Source organism: Girardinichthys multiradiatus, chromosome 18 (genome assembly GCF_021462225.1).
Source record: "Girardinichthys multiradiatus isolate DD_20200921_A chromosome 18, DD_fGirMul_XY1, whole genome shotgun sequence".
In the NCBI taxonomy this organism is placed as follows: Eukaryota; Metazoa; Chordata; class Actinopteri; order Cyprinodontiformes; family Goodeidae; genus Girardinichthys; species Girardinichthys multiradiatus.
The window spans coordinates 15290715-15314935 of NC_061810.1; the positions used below are offsets into that span (position 1 = coordinate 15290715).

The 24221-nt window shown below is 39.6% G+C and overlaps 1 protein-coding gene across 4 annotated transcripts in view; it reads left to right on the forward strand.

Annotated features, from left to right (window-relative positions):
• st3gal4 (ST3 beta-galactoside alpha-2,3-sialyltransferase 4) overlaps nucleotides 1-24221 on the forward strand; it is a 39279-nt gene that overhangs the window by 7109 nt on the left and 7949 nt on the right. For 2 of the 4 annotated variants that reach the window (XM_047392075.1, XM_047392077.1), the window contains exons 2-11: nucleotides 1879-1946; nucleotides 3143-3169; nucleotides 4090-4159; nucleotides 5045-5123; nucleotides 5409-5498; nucleotides 7169-7266; nucleotides 12064-12127; nucleotides 12416-12511; nucleotides 15369-15558; nucleotides 15957-16091. In XM_047392075.1, the coding sequence (XP_047248031.1) occupies nucleotides 4138-4159; nucleotides 5045-5123; nucleotides 5409-5498; nucleotides 7169-7266; nucleotides 12064-12127; nucleotides 12416-12511; nucleotides 15369-15558; nucleotides 15957-16091 (774 nt within the window). In that variant the 5' untranslated portion in view covers nucleotides 1879-1946; nucleotides 3143-3169; nucleotides 4090-4137. The remainder of the gene's footprint in view (nucleotides 1-1878; nucleotides 1947-3142; nucleotides 3170-4089; nucleotides 4160-5044; nucleotides 5124-5408; nucleotides 5499-7168; nucleotides 7267-12063; nucleotides 12128-12415; nucleotides 12512-15368; nucleotides 15559-15956; nucleotides 16092-24221) is intronic. The other 2 variants (XM_047392073.1, XM_047392074.1) reach the window with 1 other exon arrangement.

A 24221-nucleotide genomic window follows, 5' to 3' on the forward strand; every position in this document is an offset into this window, starting at 1 on the left:
TTTAAAGTAGGGTAATCGTATTAAGGGGTTACTTGTTGGATCACAAACTAGGGAATTGGGTCCAGTGAGCCACTGGCCCCTACCCTCTATTCAGCTTAATGATTTGGTGGTTGTTGTAGTTTCTTGAGGATCCAAACGGGTCCGTAACGAAGCCACGTGATTTGTTTTGTACACATCTCAAGGTGTGATTTGTTGTAAAATCTTAGTTTTACAACTGCTCTTAAAGTTTTTTTTAATGAACTGTGCTGTCTGGTCCTCACCCTCTTGTTCTACACCCACCCTGCCGTAAACCTTAATTCCCAAGCTTTTTTCGATCAGTTTGAACTTGTGTCCTCATATTTCTAAGGTTGTCAAACACCTGTGTTATTTCCAGACTGCTTAAGGAGATCTTCAGTGCTGTATGCTCCTCTTGTTGTCAAGTTGGTTAACACCTCTCTTTCCTTAGGGGTGTGTCCCAGTGCTTTTAGACAGGTGGCACAGCCTATTCCCAAAGAGTAACCTGAATCCCTGTCAGTCAGTCAGTCAGTCATTTTCCACTGCTTATTCCATAGTGGGTCGCGGGGAACTTGAATCCCAATGTTCTGTCAAACTTTAGGCTGATTTGTAAGATGCCTTTTCTGTGCAAAATATTAGAGATGGTGGATTACCTCCTCAGTACAGCTGAACTGGTTTCGCTGCTGCTTGTATGGCAGAAGCTTCTCCATTGAGCTGGGTCAGTTATCCTCCTCTAAGGCTTCTCTGAACTGTGGTCTTCCTCAAGGCTCTGCCTTAGGATCCCTTCTGTTCTCCCTTTATCTGCTGCCTCTGGGGTCCATCTTTGGAAAGTACAATTTCTCTTAAACTAAAAGCTCTTTCTCTTCCATTAAAAGCAAGTGGAAGCCAGTCTGTAGGTAACCTGTTAGTGTTTTAAAGGATTTTAAAACTAAATTTCCTTTTACTTGAATTGAGATGATAGGTTTTGGAAAACTGACTTGTCAGAGTGTAGCAGTACAATTGGTCCTTTTAAATAATTTTACTTGTATTGTTGTCAGGAATCTTGTGTTTTTGTTTTTTGTAAGCCTTATTCACTTTAGTTGTGTAAAGCGCTCCCTAAATAAAGGTATACTGACCGATTATAGAATTAAAAAATGTAGACCATGAAGTCTGTGTGTGCTTGACATAAGGCTCATCCTTGCTTGCTTCTAAACCTGAAGGGTGTATGCCTCAGCAGCATTTGCCTGAGCAATATGTATAAAACGTGTGTGGAGGATTTCACCTAGCAATTTGTTGCAGCCTTAATGTTGGCTGTCTAAATGCACTGAATACTTTAAATACAAGCAGTTTATCTACCATCCTTAGTCTGGGTTTACCTGCACCAGATTTTACAGATTTGTGTATTTCAGAGTTCAGATTAACATTGGCTCTGTTTTGTTTGCACCTGCAGGCTGTTCGTTTCTTTAGAATGTACTACATCCCCTCTCGTTCCCTTACCTCCATGATTCCTATGGGTCTATGATTACTTGCTGAGGTGGATCAGAGGCGTAATATTGGTGGGTCAATTTGAACCTCCCTGTTCCTGACTGATCCCTTTCAGCTGATAGTGAGGCATAAAAACGTGTAGACCGCTGATGAAAAGTACGATATGAAATCGGGCTTCTGAGACTGTTCAAACATATCTTTCAAACAGTCACTGAAGTTTAAACAATATTTATAAATGTAAGAGACTAACCACTTATAAGCTGTCCACCGAGCATTACTTTAACAAAATCCAAAGCATACCTTTTTTTAAATGAATACAATAAAACACAAAATCAGAAATTATAGAATTTCACAAGAATTATCTCTAAAGATTTTTACTTTGCCGAGACTGTTTCAGATGTATTTGTTTTGTTTTTGCAGGAAGGACCTTAAACCTATCACATCCAATCTTCAAGGAAACTGTATTTTGAGATGGAAACAGGGAAACGGTAAATTTCTTTTTATTTTTATTTTTTTATATTTAAGCTTTGGTAAAATAGCAGCACATTTGTGGTGTTGGAACAAAACAAATGTTACAATTGTGCCTTTTTTACGCAGGGAAATATCTTACAGAACTTAGAATCATTTTACTGATCTGTCACCAGTATATATTGATGATTGTTGTATATTAATATACTAATAAGATTTGTAAATGAGTGATTCTGCATTATTGCTGAATTCCTGCTCAGAAAGTTGGTATGAATCATCAAATGCTATGGCATTTTGCCTCAGACTGAATGAATACTACAATACAGTTCTGGGCCTGTCCATGTCCTGTGTTGACAGAGATAAAAAACAAAGTTGCCCATTTTATCCACATTTGAAGGTGTTCTACCCATTTTCTAAGTAATACTATATACATATAGGAAGGCTATTGAAAGTCCTTAGTGTGAAATCTGCATTGTGCTTCTGCGGTTGTTTGAACTTGTCATGTGGTTTCTATTTTGCTGTCCCTATGGGTAGAATTTGATTTAGACCAGTATTGCATAACTCCTACTGCAACATGGCAAGCGCAGTAACACGTATCCCAAAATAGACAATGCAAGCAGTGCAAATGATTTTCAACAATGGACCAGTTGTAAACCACCCTTTTTTAAGCTACTCTGGCCTCTGCAAAATGTTCAGTCTGAAAATATATCCTGATAAGATCCATGTTGCACAAGACATAATTATTTGTGTTAAATATTCTTTGAGCTGATAGGCAGAAATCACATGAGTCCTCAGTAGCAAAACTGAGACAAACTGATGTAGCGTATCACTCAGTGCAAGGTCCAGTTTGTCCTTCAGTCCCACTTGACTGTTTTAAAGCAATAGTTATTTTTTAGGCATGGTCGTGTGGAATAGCAATAAGCAGTCAATGTCTTACTGCAGCAAACACTTGCCGCAAGTTTGGAGAATTACGAAGTTAAGCTAATTACTGCTCAGAACAGGGTCAGTATAATTGAGTATTTCTGTCGTTTAAAACAGCTCTAGCTCCAAACCTTCCTCAGTTTTTGAAATGCTAAAATTTTAATAATATTTGCACCTTGCCAGTTTTACCAGAGATATTTTTAACCAACATTTTAACGCCCTGGCTTGCTGAATGTATGCATAGTCACATGGTGACAGTGTCAGCAATACTTTAAAGCTGCTTTATTCCATTTAGATCTGTTAGGATCAGACCATGAGTCTGGTACGTACATCAACGTCCTGTTGGTCAGCAAAGGATTGGTAAAACTGTCTATTCAGAGATATACACTGTCCTTGTAGACATGCACAGTCGAAGGTGTCACCAAAATCTGGGCTGCATGTGGTTTTCTACAAAGACTCCCAATGGACACTGGTGGTTACGCAGGCTTTGGGGTCAAGCAGAGCGTCGAGCACACTGGGATGTATGGATCAGTTCTTAAATGTTTACACATGGAATCTATAGCTACTTTCAGTTCAATGGTAAATAATTGGCAAGGACTACAATCTAACTTTCTGGAAAGCTTAATCTAACAGCTGCTACTCTTTGAAGATATTGTGTACATATGGTAATACATTTTCAATTTTGTAGAACCTAGGGATAGAGAGATTTTATGACTATATGACATGCAATACATTTTTTTCTCATCTTTTTTTGTATTCTGAACTTACATTTTATGGTTTTACCGTAGTTGTGGCACTACATTGTTCAGAACATAGTCTGTTTTTATTTGGGAATAACATACTCAAAGTTAAACAGATGTAAAATTTGGGAAATTTACTAAATTTAACTTTCAATTCACACAGATAAGGCAACATCTTTTAGTTTAAATATTTAATGTTTTACTGTTTTAAGATAGTACAGCTGTTTACTGAAGGTTGGAGACCAGCCGCTGTAAATCACACAAAATGACATCGGAAAAGATTCAACTGATAGACCGTAATCTCTCAGGCAGCATCTGTCTTTGCTTATTTACCTATTTTTCGTTTTGCTTTCCTTCCTCATCCAACTCATCTGTGGGTAGGTCTGTGTGTAGGCCTTTGAGAGCATTTAATGACCAGTAAGAGATGTTTGATGGTTGAATTGTTTTTTTAGAGAGCACAGTATTACTGTAAAATAAGTCTTGTCATTTGTCTGCCTCACAGTAAGATCATGCACTGTGGAGACATGATTGGACTAAGGAGGATGTGAAGATGTCCCAGAACACTTCTAAAAGTAAGAATTTCTTATAAAACCCTTTGCTTGGGAGTACATCAGATTCAGACGTCTGTCTTGAGAGGAAGTTAATCTTCATCATTTGACTAATCTAGATCTTACTGCATTTGAACTTAGTCAGCAATGTCCTCTTATGCTAAAATTGCATACCTTTCCGTGTTCTATATTTTGGCTTAAGTCTGTATACCCAAATTCTAACAATAATGAATATTAATAGCATCTTTATAACTGTTAACATTAATCTTGGATTATGTAAAAATTATAGGAAAAAAGTTGGATGGACGGCAGGCAGACAAGAGAGGAAAGACGTGCGCTTTTGAAACCATAACTTGTTAAAACCTTGATACAAGTAAACAGTCCATGCCAACACTACTGTGGATCTGCTCAGACTGTGTACAGTCTTAGTCAAACTCTTTAGCTGCCAGTCTTTCCGTTGGGTTGAAGGCATTACTGACAGAGAAGCTGAACCCCAATTCATCCAGCAACAAGTTCATCAAATTCAAATGACAGCATTGTCCATTAGCTTTTCACTTTAATTTTGTATTGTTTATTTTCTTGAACTTTGGCCAGAATTCTAACATTACTGAATAGTTTATGTGCTTTGAACTCTCTTGGACACTCTCCTGTCAACCTGAAAATGGTTCTAAAAAGCCACTGAGACTACAAGTCCAATAACCTATATATGAGTTTTTTTCACCTCTTATATTAAACCAAACCATACACATGGTCAAAAGAGCTGGCAAAGGTTTTTTTTCTTATCATTTTTGTCTTTGTCTTTCACTTTAAAGAAAATTGGCAGTGAAATGTTGACAGAATAAATATTATGTACACATTCGAGTCTTTTATTTTGTAATGGTTTACTGTTTAATTTTTTTATTACTCCAGCGTGGTGCCTTAGGCTTCTTCCAGTTCTCGTCTTCGTCTCCTTAGTCACGTACTACCGCTCCTATGCTGCACTTTGGAGGTAATTCAACACACATTGAGGTTATATGGTCTTCATGGTGCCCATTTCTGGAAAAAAACTTTCATCTCATGACAACTGTGAGTCATTTCAGGTTAAGAAAGTTGCCCACAGTTAATCATCCAGTGGCTTTTTGCAAAAGGAAACCTTCATATATGTCCACTCCACTGCATTGTTCAGTGGTCTGGAAACGGTTACCGTCACAGTTTTTCCAAGGGATTTGAGCAGCAGTTTTTTTTAATATCAAAGGTGGCATCAGTGTTTTTTTGTGGTTTTTTTTCTTTTCAGCTATGGCGGTCCCAGTAAGTCTCTGAACAGTAGCAAGTCGCTGTGTGGAGGCTGGCTAACTCAGAAGAAGTGGGAGAGCCTTAACTTTAAGTGAGTAATGGCGTGTCTGTTTTCTTTTCCAAATATAGGAAGAAATGTTAAGGGAGAACGGTATGTGAGTGTTTTTATGTAAATTCAGGCTGCCAGGTTCTTTGAATCTGGAGTTTTATTAAGCCAGAGGAGAAAACATTAATAAGAAAATGAGTTTCCATCTCAGCAGTGTTTTTATTAACTTTTATTTTCTCAAGTCAAATGTATTCATGAAGTCATTTTCTAGAGTGAATTAAAAGTAAAGTGTCTTTTTTTTTTCCACGAATTTCCTCTTTATAAATTCTTTTGAAGTATAAAGACATAGTTTAATAAGTAACCATTGCCTGATATCCTCAACCCCCTTCTCATTCATCCTTTTTTTTATTTATTAAGATATTGTGCTGCATTGTTTGTGGTATTTCTGTGGGCTTCACAAAACCGCCAACTGTGGTTGTCCATGATCACTGCTTTCTTTGGCCCAGTGGAAGCAGTTTAAATTGATAATTCCTGTAAAGGCCCACAATTACTTTGAGATTAACGGCCCACTGTTTCCAGGTTTTTACACTCATGCGAAGGTTTCCCTTGCAATCACCATGACTTTTCACTAATTAAACCCTCCTACAGAGGTTTGTCCGGATCTCCCACTGAAAGCAGGTCCCATATGAAGGCAACAAATGAGACTCACTATCAAAGACAGCAGGTCATAAACACTGCAGTCTGATGGAAGTGAGTATAGAGAAAAAATATTTCATGTATTATAGTCTGCCACATTTTTTACTTCACAGGGTCTGTGAACGTTTTTCTTTTTCCTTCTCATTAGCAGAGAATGCCAGCAAAGCATTTTTTAATGAAATTACTGATGTGTGACATCATGCATCAGGATCTTCTCATAATGCCTTTGGTTAACATGCATTATGGTTACCAGAACATTTGTGCAGGTTCAAGCGCATGATTTTAGGTGGTTTTTATGTGCTAGAATGAGCTCCATTCTTTGGCACTAGTTTTAACCCAAATGAAAATGTTGTGTATTTTGCAACTCTCTGGTATTGAAGATTAACCATCTACACTTTCACAAGAGACCATAAAAGGTAATTAAATAATTAAAGAGAATAAAAAATGAATAGTTTCCACTTTCTTAGTTTTAGTGAGGACGCGGGCAGCAGCGTTCTGGATCAGCTGCCGCTGTCTGACTTTTTAGGCAGGCCTATGAAGACACCGTTCCAGTGATCAGAAGTACATTAATGAACCATCTTGGATGCTGTAGCGCAAATTCTAGCTTGTTTAAAAACTCCAAAGGTTTACCCCATTCTTGGCAGACCTGGAGCTGGCATCAACAAACAGGATTTTATTGTCGTAACACAAATGTTACTTGACATTAGTAGAAAACTGCAAAAAATTAATAGTGGTGTTTTGTCTCTGCTAATATAGCGCTATGTCATTCGGCTTAGTACATTTTGAGTTTTTAAATGGCGAAAGTCTGCTAAAACAAAGGGTTCATCTGACTAGCTGTTACCCTGTGTACAAATTCATAGCAATACAATGTCTTTACTATCGTTGCAGAACTTCACTTCCAAAACCCGAACCATCTCTTTAAGCGTGCCTTATGTACTGCAATTTAAATTATTTAAATACTGAAGACCTACATAGAGTGGTTTGAGGTTATAATTCCTGCTCTTGTACTTCTCGTGCAGCATCAGCAGACGGACACAGCTTTTTCTGAACCTGAAGGACTTCTTCTGGCGGGAGTATCAGTCCAAGCTGTCATTACCTTATGGCATTAAAGGCAATGGTATGTTGACTTTGCACTGCTTCGCTTTCCTCTGGTCACTCTGCACAGGTCCTTAGCACCTCTCGCATCTTCATCATGATGATGGCCTCTTTTACTCTTTTGTTATTATGGGTCAATATAGGTGTATGACATCTGCCAGGTGAAGAGTTTCTTTATAAACACTCTGGTGAAACTAAAACTGGTAAAGGTAACATATGCTAGGACTATTTACTTTGTAGGTTTCCATTTTTTGGATGTTCATTTTTTTTTCCAAAGACATCTGATTTCTAGGTTCTATAGTGGCATACACAAATGATCTTGGTCCACAGATTTTAAGCCATTCTTCTTGCAGGATAGTGGCCAGGTCACTACGTGATACTGGTGGAGGAAAACGTTCCCTGACTCGCTCCTCCAAAACACCCCAAAGTGGCTCAATAATATTTAGATCTGGTGACTGTGCAGGCCATGGGAGATGTTCAACTTCACTTTCATGTTCATCACACCACTCTTTCACCAGTCTTGCTGTGTGTATTGGTGCATTGCCTTCAGGATACAATGTTTGAACCATTGGATGCACATGGTCCTCAAGAATGGTTCGGTAGTCCTTGGCAGTGATGCGCCCATCTAGCACAAGTATTGGGCCAAGGGAATGCCATGATATGGCAGCCCAAACCATCACTGATCCACCCCCATGCTTCACTCTGGGCATGCAACAGTCTGGGTGGTACGCTTCTTTGGGGCTTCTCCACACTGTAACTCTCCCAGATGTGGGGAAAACAGTAAAGGTGGACTCATCAGAGAACAATACATGTTTCACATTGTCCACAGCCCAAGATTTGCGCTCCTTGCACCAATGAAACCGACGTTTGGCATTGGCATGAATGACCAAAGGTTTGGCTATTGCAGCCCGGCCGTGTATATTGATCCTGTGGAGCTCCCGACGGACAGTTCTGGTGGAAACAGGAGAGTTGAGGTGCACATTTAATTCTGCCGTGATTTGGGCAGCCGTGGTTTTATGTTTTTTGGATACAATCCGGGTTAGCACCCGAACATCCCTTTCATACAGCTTCCTCTTGGGTCCACAGTTAATCCTGTTGGATGTGGTTAGTCCTTCTTGGTGGTATGCTGACATTACCCTGGATACCGTGGCTCTTGATACATCACAAAGTCTTGCTGTCTTGGTCACAGCTTTGCCAGCAAGACGTGCACCAACAATTTGTCCTCTTTTGAACTCTGGTATGTCACCCATAATGTTGTGTGCATTTCAATATTTTGAGCAAAACTGTGCTCCTACCCTGCTAATTGAACCTTCACACTCTGCTCTTACTGGTGCAATGTGCAATCAATGAAGACTGGCTACCAGGCTGGTCCAATTTAGCCATGAAACCTCCCACACTAAAATGGCAGTACAATATAAACAAGTTGATTTAAAGATGTTTGAAAATCATGACCAAAAAGAGTGATGCAACATTACCATGCAATGTTTGTTTGAGAACTAAGGATTATCTTGAAGAATCTGGAAATTAAGTTAAATTAGTCTTGGAACTAACTTAGGCAATAATTATCAAGCGTTTAGACAACCATTCACAATGCAAATCAGATCAAATATTATTTTAATAAAATAATGTTTTAAATAATGATCTGCTGAATAAAACCAACCTTCTGGATGACCATTTCTTAACGGTGTCCAATTAGCTGTGTTTATTTAGTGAAATAATATTTGAAGAAATATTATTAAGGGAATATTTTGGAAAGAGCCAAATCTTTCTGGAGAAATGGGGCTTAATGGTGTTTACTTAGTTATCAAATTTAGTAAAATGATGTTAGGGACACATTATTTACTGGATTGAAAACTAAACCTTTCTGGGTAAATATTATTTAGCAGCAAGCACGTGTCCTTAGCTGTTAGCAGTTAAGCTAACAAAGGAGGCTAATAGCTTAGCACCAGAATCAAACACACACCTTTAAAATTACCGTTGATAAAAGGGTTAAAATGCATAAGTGCGGACGGCGCGTTATGATCAATTTTCTGTTTAAAATCACCCTTTAATAAAGTGTGTCTTAACTTTAAAAACACACAAACACAGATCACAAACTGAACATGTGTGCTGCAGATATTCTGCTAGCACCAAGATAGCTGAGTTCAACAAAAACAAAACCAAACTTCATAAAATGAAAAACGTTTAGATCATTTCAATCTAAATCCTTCTCTATTATTCTGCCCAAACCCTAACCTCATGAACTGTGGTGAGGAACATTGTCCAAGGCGGAGAAGTTTGAAGAAACGTCCACAGTCTTTAAACGGTTAGCTACAGCTAACCTCCTTAGCTGTGAGGAGTGGCGGCTGTTCTGTCGGCCGGTCTGTGAAAAAACAGTTAGCTTCTTCCGTGGCTGTGAATGAAAGATGGCCCGTTCTGTCCGCCAACCACACTGCAAGTTACCGTAGCCACGGTGATGCGGTCTCTGCTGTCTTCCTTCCAGACTGGAAGACTGCTCTGCTCGGCTTCGTAGAGACCACTTTTCTGTAAGGAACTTCTCTGGGACAGTTTGCTTCTGCATGCCTCAGAGAGAAAGTAAGCAATTCTTGCACCTTAATTTACCCGTTCATGAATGAAAATACCGGATACACAGACAGTATTTCATTCGTACTTAACTTTGCATATGATTGATAATCGTATGACATCCTTGGATCCAGTTGAAGAGTTTATGTCTGTTTGCCAGCAAAGAGACATTAGCGCGCTGTTCCCCTCCAATCCCGATGATCACAGGTGGAAGTGGTCGGCTTGTTGGAGAGGGGTTGCTCTTATTCAGACAGTGGCATCATGGGAAGTCTGCAGCTACCCCCGTTTCCTCAGTTGCTGGAAGTAAGTTAAATGCAATTTATTTTGAAAGTTCCAGAAGAGTCTGTACCAGAGTTTAATGTTGAAATCCATGGCTGGGTCCCAACACGTGCTTAACCCCTGCACCATGTTGTGATTATGAATAGGAAAAGATGATCACCGGTGGAAGAGATCGGCTTGTTAGAGAGGGGGTGCTCTTATTCAGACAGTGGCATCATGGGAACTCTGCTGTTACAGTTTGCTGGGCTGTTGCCGGAAGTAGGTTAATGCAATTTATTTTGAAAGTTCCAGAAAAGTCCGTACCGGAGTTTAATTTTGAAATCCATGGCTGGGTCCCAACAAACTTCTCGCAGAGCTCTGTTCAATATATAATCCAAAAATTAAAAAGGAATGACAAACATGCATACTTCTCTGGAAGAGCTGCAGAGATCCTCAGCTGAGGTAGGAGGATATTTTAACATAACTACTGTTTGTGTACCCCACAAATCTAAGGAAGAGGATGAATAAAGCCATTATGAAAGAAACCACAAACCGTGTAGGGGAGGTGCTCTGGTCAGATGAGACCAAAATAAACTGCTTTGGCCTAAAAGCAAAACACTATAACAGAAAACTAACACTGCACATCACCCTAAACACACCATCCACATAGTGAAACATAGTTGTGCGTCATTCAATTCAAAAATACTTTATTAATCCTAAAGGGAAATTAAATGTTGTTATAGCTCATATTATGAAGGTTTCCTCAAAGAGCCGTTGTAGATGCTGATGGCTGTGGGCAGGAAGGATCTCCTGTAGCGCTCCATCTTACAGCAGATCTGAAGAAGCCTCTGACTGAAGACACTCTGTTGTTGTAGGACAGTCTCATGAAGAGGATGCTCAGGGTTCTCCATAATGTTCTTCATTTTATGAAGAATCCGTCTTTCCACAATGATCTCCAGAGGTTCCAGAGGAGTCCCCAGAACAGAGCCAGCCTTTTTTATCAGCTTGTTGAGCTTTTTTAAGTCCCTGGCTCTGATGCTGCTTCCCCAGAAGATGATGGCAGAAGAGATCACACTCTCCACAACAGACTTACAGAAGATATGCAGCATCTTGCTGCAAACACCAAAGGGCCTAAACTTCCTCAAGAAGTACAGTCTGCTCTGTCCCTTCTTGTAGATCGCTTCATAGTTGCATCTCCACTCTAGTCTGTTGTCCAGGTGAACACCGAGGTATTTATACTCCTCCACCACCTCCACTTCTTCTCCCATGATAGAAATAGTTTTTGACTTATTCCCGTTTCTCTTAAAATCTACAATCATCTCCTTTGTTTTAGTCACGTTTAAAATGAGATTATTGTTTCCACACTATGCCACAAAGCGGTCCACCACCTTCCTGTACTCAGTTTCTTGTCCATCTCTGATCCACCCCACGACTGCAGAATCATCCGAGTATTTCTGCAGATGACAGGAGTCTGTCTTGTACTGGAAGTCTGAGGTGTACAGAGTGAAAAGGAATGGTGAGAGTACAGTCCCCTGTGGTGCTCCTGTGCTGCTGACTACCTGGTTAGACTCACAAACCTTCAGTCTCACAAACTGTGGTCTGTTTGTCAGGTAGTCTTTGATCCAGGAGATTGTTGAGGCCTCCACCTGACTCTTCTGGAGTTTCTGACAAAGCAAATCAGGTTGGATTGTATTAAATGCACTGGAGAAATCAAAGAATGATCCTCACAGTGCTACTGGCTTTGTCCAGATGACAGTGGGTTTGTTGAAGCAGGTGTATGATGGCAGTGTGTTTTAACTAAGTGAGACTTTACAGGGGCTTATCTGATCAATATTTATTGAAGTCCGTAACTATCAAACAATGTATCTGCTAATTACTTAAGAAGCTATAAGTATGAGAAGAAATCATGAATATTGAATTAAAAAACCCAAATCCCCTCAGCAACTCTTTAAAGTTTTGAAACTTTTTAATAGTGTAACTTTTCTTTCTTTTTTCCCAGAGCTGCTGTTACTCAAAGTTCTTGCAGTTACTTCCAACTACCATGTGCCTGCTAACATTGAAAAGTAAGTTACAGCATGCCAAACAAAGTCTTATAGTTGTTCCCATAATTTAAATATTAAAATGTATGTATCATATTTTGAAAATCAAATCCCATAATGTATATGCTTGTTACATTCTAAAATTGTCTAGTTCTTAAAGATCCAGACATTTTTTTGGCTATAAAACCAAGAGACCACCAACTATTTGGTAATGTTTTAGTGTATGGTAGATTTATTTCTTAGAGAGGCAATTTTAAGCTGACAGAAGTCCATTTTAAACTGGATGTGAAAATGTGATGTTTATCTCCTCAGCCTTGAGTGCAAAACCTGTGCAGTCATAGGCAATGGATTTGTCATTAAAAACAGCTCCTTGGGAAGCGTCATCAATAAATACGACATTGTTATTAGGTAAGCAAGGATCCAACACTTTTTTTTTTTTTTTTACTAGAAACCTCAAGCCTAAGACACATACAACTTTGCATTTAAAGCATAGGGGTATGCTGTGTTGGGGCATAAAAAGGCTGCAGTTTTGCCATTAGGTCAGACATGCCTTAACCTCAGTTTTGTCATGAGAATCTACTGGTCATCAGGAATAGTGTGGTGAGATTTAACAAGCCACGTGTAAAATGCTGAATTGAAATAAATGGAAGAAATGTTGCAATCTGTTCATCATTTACACTGGTGGCAAAAATTCATGTTCTGCATTTTTGATAGCTTGCATATGGGGTGTAGGGATAACCTACAATGACATTGCCAGAAAGAGAAGTTTTTAAACTGTGACCTTAACAGAGTTGAACATATTGCAACACAGTTTAGACTTTAAAACTGTAGATTTCTTCTTTTTTTTTTCCTTTCAGATTGCTAAAGATAAGTTGAGCTAGTAGAGTAATGATTGACTATATTCAAACATGCCACTGATGTCAACAGCATTTCCTATGATAATCAGGAGGGTTAAATCCAAGATAAAAACAAAGGATTTATTTAACTCAAAACATAGGCACTTTGCAAATCCAACTTTACATTGGAATGAACACATGCATTCTGAGATTATATAGCTCCCTTTTTAAACAAGCAGATTTTGGCCTGTCCACAAGGCATTTTTCTTCCCTCACCAGCACCTCTTACTCCCTCACATCTCTCCTTTTCTTTTAAGAAGCTAATGGTTTCCCAGCCAAGTAGACTAAGGTTCTTAACACGCAGAATCCAGTGCCTGCTGGAGAGTTTGACGTCATCAGGCTGGTTCTGTGTAGAAACGCAGCTGGACTTTTCTTTTTTTTTTTTTTTAAACCTGTTGAGATTTAAGCTTCCAAAGTGCAGACTAATCATTTAGCCAAACAATGTCTCAGCCTGTGGCACAGGGTTCACTGATTCGTAGGGAATTGAGCAATGCTTGGATTTAAAAGGTTTTTGTGGCAAGATTGTCTTCAAACTAATAAAATTGATGTTTCTTTTTCTTTTTTTTAAGAAAATGCCAGTGGCAAATGCTCTGGAAAAGAGTAGTTAAATGAATCAGTCACATTAGAAAGCAAATAAAGATGAAAAAAAAGATTTTAGGGCTCTGTAGCTATTAATCAAGAAGTGCTGTTTTTGCTTTTAAGACATTTTTTGCAAAGGACATACCAGTGAAAGAGTTTGCTACCCAATGCGCTTTTCCTTAGGAATCGCATTGAGTTTTTGTTTTCCTAGTGACAGTTGTTACTAAAAAACCTGTAAAGATGAGCAAATTGATCTTTGCTTCTGTCCATATATCCATCCTTTTTTGTTTGAGTTTAGGTGGCAGAGGTAACGGGTCTAGGGTTAAAAGCCAAACTATCCTCTCTAACAATACTCTCAAGCTCCTCCTAAGGTTCTAGGATTTATACAAAGGGACTCCAGCTAGTTTCTAGATCTGCTCTGCAGTCTTCTGTCCACTTAAAGGTTTTTGTGAAAAATTGCAAACAGGCATCCCGTGTGTAGATATCCCATTCAAATACCCATACCAACTCAAGTGACTCGTTTTGAAAAGAAGCAGTGGTTCTGCCAGCCTACAGAGGAAGCTAATTTAAGCTTCTTTGCTCACTGAAAAAAATCAAGGTTTTACATCTTCAACTTTTTAGATTCCACTTTTTCGTCAGTTTGACAGATCGAAGTACTGCCCTCAATACTGAGAGCAAACCCTTAATCTATTCATCTCTCATTCCTACCTGCCATTCCTTGTGAGCAAGACACCAGAATACCCAAACTTCTTCCCTTGAGGCACAGATGGGCTCCCAACTTAAAGGCCCCATTCTGCTTTTTTCACATTGAGAACTATGGCATCAGACTTTGACTCTTATTCCAACCATTTTTACTGTGAACTGCTCCTGTGTGTGTGTGTGTGTGTAAAGGTCATAGCTTAAAATGTCAACTGATTCTCATTAAAAATAACTGGGGTTCCCAGACCACATGATCACATGGAAAAAATAAGTAAAAAAGATAATCATTCACTCTCCTACTATTAACTGATCTTTGAGAGTGGATGTTTTAAAGAGAGAGGAGATAAGAAACCATTTAAAGAAGACTGACATCAAAGGGAGGATGATGACAGTTTGCAGTTGGCTGATGCTTATCTCTTTAAGCCAATAGACATACCGGTACAATAAAGTTGCATATGGCCTGAACTGGTTACGAGTCCAGTCTCTTATAAGCCAACATGACAAATGTGTACATACGCTCGCATGTAACGGCAATTTAGACCAGGAAATAACCTAACATGGATGTTGGGAGAAATCTGGAGTACCCTAAGAGAACCCACACATGCACAGGGAAAACATGCAAACTCCTTGAGGAAAGCCTTGAGGAAAAAATTGAATCCAGCACACTCTTACTGTGAAGAAACATTGCTAACTGTCACTGTGCAGCAATATGATATAAAAAGGGTTATTTACCAAATAAAGCATCAATATATATATTTCAATAGTCTCCAAAATAAGAGGGACATGTAAATTTGGAGTTCTAAAATAAGTATAAATACTAAGTAGCTATATATTGTATGAGGTGTTTTGCTTGCAATTTTCTGTTGAAGTTAAAGCGCTGCATGCTTAGTTCTTAAACAGAAATGATGGTGGCTAAAGGTCTTTGCATTTCATCAAAATTGAATAAAAGGATGTGTATTGAGCCAGCAAACGGAACAAAGCTGAAAAAATAGAACTGTTAAACAAAATCATGTATTAGACAAAAAACATTTATGATTTAAAAATTTTGATCCAAATACAGATTTTTATTTTTTTTTTTTTCCACACTTTAGGTTGAATGATGCTCCAGTAAGAGGCTATGAAGAGGATGTGGGTAACAAGACCACCATGAGGTTCTTCTACCCGGAGTCCGCCTCCTATAACCCTGCGCTGCAGAACGAGCCAGACACACTCATGGTCCTGGTGCCTTTCAAACAGCAGGACCTATGCTGGCTCAAAGAGATAATCTATAATGAGAAGAGGGTAAGGGATGTGTGTGAGCATGCACACACTCCCACACTCGCATCTGAGCTCTTTCTCACGCAAACACATTCTGTTTAGGTTTCTGTTCCAGCTCTTTTCAGTCATCCATATTTGGAACAAGTGCTCAATAGGGTAAACACTGCCATTGAAGTGTTCTTTCCATCTCAGCCATCCTTCCTTCTGTTGCTTTCGGCATCTCCGGCCTCCTACCGCTAATAGTTGCAGGGTCATTACCCACTAATTTGCACATCGATTAAGTGGCCTGCAGACACGGTGGAGTCAGGTTCAGTTGCATCGTATACAAGTTTGCATGAATTAACTGCATCTTCCAAGCCAGGAGATTACTTTTGTCTTTCTATTGCTTTCATAATGTCCTTTTTTTTATGTTTGCCTTGAAGGTCAGGAAAGGCTTCTGGAAACCTCCACCCCAAATCTGGTTGGGTGATGTAAGTAAAGTCCGTGTACTGGACCCCCATTTTCTGCACCAGACGGCACATAAACTTCTCCGGATTCCTCCCCAAAAAGGGAAACAGGTGAGGGTTACTTTTATCTAAATGTTTAAAGAATACTGCTATTATGGAAATGATGAGCTTGGAAGGAAAACCTTTAGTTCAAAGACAATTCAAGTTGGATTTATTTTACCCTTGTATACTGTTTTGGTTTCATCATTTGACATCACTAAAATACCCTAAATGTCATTCTGTGGGCTTGCATTTCGATTACTTTTCCTAAAGTGACCCAAAACACACAAAAGGAAATATTTAAAAATGTTTTACTTCTGTTCAGGCATAGTTTTCTATACCCTGAGGTTCTTGCTGTTTAAGTAAGACCAGTATCAGCATTCAAATGGATTTAGGATTCAGCGTTGTATGCAAATGTTGGTTTAGGGAAATCTTCCTTTGCTCGGGTAACTGCAGAGACGAGTTTGTAATTTGTGTTTTGTGTTGTCATTATTATTCACTGCAGATGGTTTCCAAATGTAAATCAAAGTTTTAATCAGTATGGTGTTACAGGGCATGATGGTTTGATAACTCTATTCAAAAAGTAGTGTAAAACAAATTTTACTCTCCCTCCTCTCAGACACATTGATCAATGATTCACTTATTTAAATTAGATTACTCCATATAAATTTGTATCTTAGCACTAGTTCTGCTGGAGACTGACCTGGACCATCCAAGGAACACCATGTGAGGGTTGTGTTGTGGCCTACCTGCATCCTAAACTCCAGTTTTCCGACAAGAATGTCTCTCTCCCTTTGTTCCTTTTGCTTGTTTTTTGTCTTCTGTCTGCTCATCACTGTTTCTCACATGAATGTTAAGATGGTTGGGAGGATTATCCACTGATTAGCTGCAGTTTCTCCAGTAATTTGCTTAGAACTCTTGTAACACATCCTATTTAAACACACATCACTTGAAATTCTGGCTTTAAATTTGAATAGAGATTGTGCAGTCGTATTAACAATAGAACATGAAGAGTAGCTTCTGCTTGCCATCAGTGCCTCCTGTTTTTGGGGCTGCAAAGCAAAATCCTGGCTACTTGGGTTTCATAGAAAAAAAAAGTTTTAGATTTTAACCAGATGCTTGTTGTGACATTTTCCTTCTTTCCAAAAGCTATGTATTGTGACAATTTTTTTCCCCCCCAAATTGTTGTGTTCAGCCATTGTTTTTTTTATTGGCAAAACAAATAGACAACATAACATAATCAAAACAATGAACAAAAGTGGGAAAAAAAACTGCACAAAGTTATGAGAGCAACTGTTGTGCAATGGTAAGCTTGGATTTGGAAATCCTGGACTTTTAGCTGGATTACATTACACCCATTTTGAATGAATTCTATTGTTTCCCTTCACAAACCAATTTGCTTAGTATTGTTTGTGGGCCTTGTTTAGTACTGCTTATTCCCTGTTGTGGGTCTTTTCTGTCAAACAGTCAATGGGGTTGTTGCCCTTTTGGGCTGCAATACAAACAAAACTGGTTGGTGCATGAGAAGAATGAGTACTGGGAGAACCAGGCCACATTCAGTGCCCAAGAGAAGCTCTGAGAGATTCTGCAGACAGATTTTTTAAAATTTATTTTAAGTATGTGATTTTGCTTTAGTCCCCCCTTTAAACCTTTTTCTCTCACTTTATCTGATTCAACAGTCCTACATCCATTCTATTCCAAACTTCATCTGAAGAGAGAACCACATTTCTTTGCTGATGTCAACCTTTGCTAGTCCCCACATACAAAAGGGAGCCGACTCAGAGTCCCAACACTGCATGCCCGTACAAGCAGACATTAGATGTTTTCACGCCACTTCATACCTACAGTTTTGGTTATGCATAGTGGGCCAGGGTTTCACTGAGGCTCATCTTGTTGCATAAAATACTATTTTATGCATGCCAATCTAAATGATTATGTATTTTTTAGATTAAACAAGATTGGTGGGAGCTACTGATGTCCTGATCAGTAGGCTTTGTCCCCAATATTGGTCCCAATAATTTAAAGGGTTTTTGCAATTAGGCTAAAACGTTAGTTTTGTCTCATCCATCCCCAGCACCTTCCACCTCGTTTGCTGTGTACCCTACATGCTCTTTGGTAAACTTAAAAGGGGAAATGTCATGCTTTTTAATTCTTCCTTTTTACACTTGAATCATCCACTTGTGGTCTATATAAAATGGATTTAAATTCGTTGTTACTGTAGCTCCACAGGCTCCTCTTTTACCTCTGTTCTGAGGTGCGTCTGAGGGCAACTTGTTATTGTGCGGTCTCTTTAAATGCTATTGAAGCACTTCACTCCCCCCCCCATCCAGGTCAAGGAGCATTCCACTTTAACCCGTCTGGCCATTTTGGTAGTTTGATAAGAAATACAATTATCTAGCAGCGCAGGAACGAGACAAAAATGGCAAAAACAATGCACAACTGTTTATGTAATAATACTGTTCAAAACATGCAGTACGGTTCTGTCCTCAAGGAGCTAAAAACAGCACACAGCACCAACATAAGTGCTATTTTCAGCTTACTACCTTCGTTTCCATAGACGGAAGGAACTGACCGCTTAATCAGATGAATCTTTTGACAAATCGGTCTTCATACTGGGGAAGGTGGCTAAACATTTTATTGGTAAATTTTAACCAGGTACATGAAAGAGGTTCTGATGCTGGGGGATGGTATAATGAATTTAATGGGTTGACACACCCAACAACTGAAAATTTAGACATATTCACTTGGATCTTCGGCATACTTGAGCTTGGACTACAAAATCACAGCGGAAAACTGAATATGGCGGAGACGCGAAATTGGTTAGCTAAAAGTACATGACCATGTTTAGCTGTTCTGTGGCAAATACTGTGATGTAGCCAGGTTCTTGAAGACTCTGTAGCTTAGAAGTTCAGTAAAATATAATTTTCAGTGTAACAACTCACGAACCAGTGATTCTGACACGGCGGTGGCGGATTCATGGGGGTGGCTGTGGAGGTGTTGCTCCATCTCCTTGCCCTTGAATGATGCACATCGTTCTCCGAATAGCGAACAGATCCACTGCTGCCAAATTTGTTTCAGGTCTGAGAGGTTAGGTTGCAATAGAGGCTCCAGTCTCCGTGCCGCGGACAGCCCAGGACATGTCAGCTCCTCTGTTCAGGATGCTATGAATTGATTTGATTGATTGGGGAAGTTGGGAACTCTTAACAGGTCTTTAAGAGATTACTCTTCCCCTCAGATTTTTCCAAAGTAAGCCTCCCTTTGCTAACTCGCAAAGCAGAACCTGGAGCACTTTCAGGTCCAGGTTATTAGTCAGGTCTTTGAGTATGTAGGAAGAGGAGGTGATTAAGGCCCTGTTTACCCTTTGACCTTCTCTGGTGAAAACCTTATCTAGATGTATTAAAAGAAACCCCATTGAATCCTATTTTCAGTGGACCATGGTTGTGTAAAAGGGGCCCAGGACATGGTCTTATCAAATATTGTATGTGTATGTTATAGGCTATAATCATCATAAATACCTCCAACAACAATATTATAAGAACAATTATTAGACCTACATTGATTAACAAACCTGTAGAATAATGATAATTAGGGGTGTTTTCATTGCCATTGTGAATCTGCTTTGAGATTGTGCCTTTATTCGGTCAACTAATATTTTCAGATGTCAGAAAAATAAAAATAAAATAGTTTTGTTAAACAATTTTTTGGAGAACCTCTGCTGGCAAACCAACCATTTTTTTTTTCTTTTTTGAAAGTAATACCTGTAATATTATCTTTTAATAAAAGGAAAGGAGGGATAGTGGCAGAAGGTCTCCATTCATTCTGGAAAGATGAAGTGACGGCCATTTCTGAGTGACATTGTGTGGTGTTGCAAATTGCGTCTGCCTTTGGGTTGCGCAAAATGACTTGTCATTGTGTGTTTGTGTATGTATATATCTGTTTATATATGTGTATGTACAGGGGTTGGACAATGAAACTGAAACACCTGGTTTTAGACCACAATAATTTATTAGTATGGTGTAGGGCCTCCTTTTGCGGCCAATACAGCATCAATTCGTCTTGGGAATGACATATACAAGTCCTGCACAGTGGTCAGAGGGATTTTAAGCCATTCTTCTTGCAGGATAGTGGCCAGGTCACTACGTGATACTGGTGGAGGAAAACGTTTCCTGACTCGCTCCTCCAAAACACCCCAAATTGGCTCAATAATATTTAGATCTGGTGACTGTGCAGGCCATGGGAGATGTTCAACTTCACTCTCATGTTCATCAAACCAATCTTTCACCAGTCTTGCTGTGTGTATTGGTGCATTGTCATCCTGATACACGGCACTGCCTTCAGAATACAATGTTTGAACCATTGGATGCACATGGTCCTCAAGAATGGTTCGGTAGTCCTTGGCAGTGACGCGCCCATCTAGCACAAGTATTGGGCCAAGGGAATGCCGTGATATGGCAGCCCAAACCATCACTGATCCAACCCCATGCTTCATTCTGGGCATAGCAGTCTGGGTGGTGCGCTTCTTTGGGGCTTCTCCACACTGTAACTCTCCCGGATGTGGGGAAAACAGTAAAGGTGGATTCATCAGAGAACAATACATGTTTCACATTGTCCACAGCCCAAGATTTGCACTCCTTGCACCAATGAAACCGACGTTTGACATTGGTATGAGTGACCAAAGGTTTGGCTATAGCAACCCGGCCGTGTATATTGACCCTGTGGAGCTCCCGACGGACAATTCTGGTGGAAACAGGAGAGTTGAGGTACACATTTAATTCTGCCGTGATTTGGACAGCCGTGGTTTTATGTTTTTTGGATACAATCTGGGTTTACACCCGAACATCCCTTTCAGACAGCTTCCTCTTGCATCCACAGTTAATCCTGTTGGATGTGGTTCGTCCTTCTTGGTGGTATGCTGACATTATCCTGGATACCATTGCTCTTGATACATCACAATGACTTTCTGTCTTGGTCACAGATGCGCCAGCAAGACGTGCACCAACAATTTGTCCTCTTTTGAACTCTGGTATGTCACCCATAATGTTGTGTGCATTTCAATATTTTGAGCAAAACTGTGCTCTTACCCTGCTAATTGAACCTTCACACTCTGCTCTTACTGGTGCAATGTGCAATCAATGAAGACTGGCTACCAGGCTGGTCCAATTTAGTCTTGAAACCTCCCACACTAAAATGACAGGTGTTTCAGTTTCATTGTCCAACCCCTGTATGTATGCATAATTTGGTCAGGCATGTCAGCTGTGCCTGTGTTAACAGTTGGAATACAATAAACTCTGGGACACTGATCATAAAGTTATGGACATAGTAACAATACTCGGGTTAGCTGTCATGTTTAGTTGACCATCAAATGGTCCCTATACAAAGAAAACTGCTCCACAGCATTGCATGACTGCAAGCAGTGGTTTTAGCTTCCTGCTGATAGGAGTGGCAGTAGGTGTGACCTGCTGCTGCTGCTGTAGCACATCTGTATTATGGTGTCAAAGTTGTGAGTTCAGAGATGATTTTCAGGCTACCTTGGTCATAACCTGTGGTTAAGGTTTTATTGCCTTTTGCACCAATCTGCCTTTTTGATGACCTGACATCAAGGTGACCGTTTCATACACTCAGCTGATCACTGATTATGTTTTTCTTTTTTGAAAAAATTCTCTGCAAACCTGAAAGATGGTTATGCCAGAACACCCCATCAGATCAACAGTTTGTGAAGCACTAATGGCAAGCCATATGGCACCAACAATCAGGCCACATTCAGTGTCTCATCAAATCCAATTTTTCAAAATTCTGATGCTGTTTGAACTTCCACAAGTTTTCACCACAAATGCAGTTTCTGCCATTTGTAGTTTGTAGCAGTAGTTTGTAATTAAGTGAAAGAACATACTGATTCTACAGGGATAACACTTAAGAAGTTTGCTTTAGTAAGTAGGTTGGAATGATATGTTTGACTCATTTTTAAAATGGTGAAATGATAGGGTGTTATGCAAAAGTCACCAGGTCAAAGGTTCTGCTACTGTGAAGGGGAAATTTCAGTTTAACGTTTATTTCTTTAGTCTGAGTAATAACGATGCAGATATCTGTCATTTTGCAGCTGCAACTGTAGTGGCAGTTGTTGTGTCCCTTCTTTCATGATCTGTTTCAGGGCTTCTGCAGGAACATGACTGAATATTGAGACTTATCACCATTTTTTTCCATGAAGATTTTGAACTACTGCTTGCCTGATGGCTGCAACTCAACATCAAATGCAGAACTGCCAGAGTGCTACAATTTTAAAGATTTTTACTCTCATCTGCTGAAAATCCCAAAGAAATTCTGTTGGCTTAAAACACAAAAATTACACAAACGGATTTTATTTGAATTGAGGACAATGATTCTAATATTTATACCCACAGTGCCCTTACACAACCTCCAATATTTTTACAAGCAGCTAGCCAGTAGACTTCATTGTGGTTATTAGTGCACTCAGTTGATCTAGATGTAGTTAAGACAGTCAAGCAGTTTTGTTACAGGATTTGTATTTCCTCAAGAGGTATTGGCAAATATACTTTCTTTCCTATGATTGAAACATTTTTAAGTTCAGTGCTGTAATTTATTCATTGACAACGCTTTGAGTGCCTTGTTGCTGAAAAGCGCTCTTTAAATAAACTTGACTTGACAGTACATACAGTGCCTTGCGAAAGTATTCGGCCCCCTTGAACTTTTCAACCTCTTGCCACATTTCAGGCTTCAAACGTAAAGATATAAAATTCTAATTTTTTGTGAAGAATCAACAAGTGGGACACAATCATGAAGTGGAATGAAATTTATTGGATGTGTCAAACTTTTTTAACAAATAAAAAACTGAAAAGTGGGGTGTGCAATATTATTCAGCCCCTTTACTTTCAGTGCAGCAAACTCAATCCAGAAGTTCAGTGAGGATCTCTGAATGATCCAATGTTGTCCCAAATGACTGATGATGATAAATAGAATCCACCTGTGTGTAATCAAGTCTCTGTATAAATGCACCTGCTCTGTGATAGTCTCAGGGTTCTGTTCAAAGCGCAGAGAGCATCATGAAGACCAAGGAACACATCAGGCAGGTCTGAGATACTGTTGTGGAGAGGTTTAAAGCCGGATTTGGATACAAAAAGATTTCCCAAGCTTTAAACATCCCAAGGAGCACTGTGCAAGCAATCATATTGAAATGGAAGGAGTATCCGACCACTGGAAATCTACCAAGACCCGGCCGTCCCTCTAAACTTTCATCTCGAACAAGGAGAAGACTGATCAGAGATGCAGCCAAGAGGCCCATGATCACTCTGGATGAACTGCAGAGATCTACAGTTGAGGTGGGAGAGTCTGTCCATAGGACAACAATCAGTCGTACACTGCACAAATCTGGCCGTTATGGAAAAGTGGCACGAAAAAAGACATTTCTCAAAGATATCCATAAAAAGTATAATTTAAAGTTTGCCACAAGCCACCTGGGAGACACACCAAATGTGGAAGAAGGTGCTCTGTTCAGATGAAACCAAAATCGAACTGTTTGGCCACAATGAAAAACGATATGTTTGGCGTAAAAGAAACACAGCTCATCACCCTGAACACACCATCTCCACTGTCAAACATGGTGGTGGCAGCATCATGGTTTGGGCCTGCTTTTCGTCAGAAGGGACATGGAAGATGGTCAAAATTGATGGGAAGATGGATGGGGCCAAATACAGGACCATTCTGGAAGAAAACATGTTGGAGTCTGCAAGAGACCTGAGACTGGGACGGAGATTTATCTTCCAACAAGACAATGATCCAAAACATAAAGCCAAATCTACAATGGAATGGTTCACAAATAAACGTATCCAGGTGTTGGAATGGCCAAGTCAAAGTCCAGACCTGAATCCAATCGAGTGTTGGGACCACAGCCATGGGTTTCAACACTAAAACTCCGGTACATACTTTCCTGGAACTTTTCAAAATAAAGTGCATTAACCTTCTTCCAGCACAGCCAGAAAAGGGGGTAACTGCGGACTTCCTGTGGAGCCATTACCCAAATAAAAGCCCCCACCTTTCCACAAGTCTTTCTCTTTCCACACGGCCTCCGAGGAGGACGGTTCAGGAGAGTCCCAGTTCAGGAGAGTCCCAGCGCGCGAATGTCTTTTGCTGGCAAAAAAACATAAATTCAACTGGATCCAAGGACCGATCACCGATCATATGCAAAAG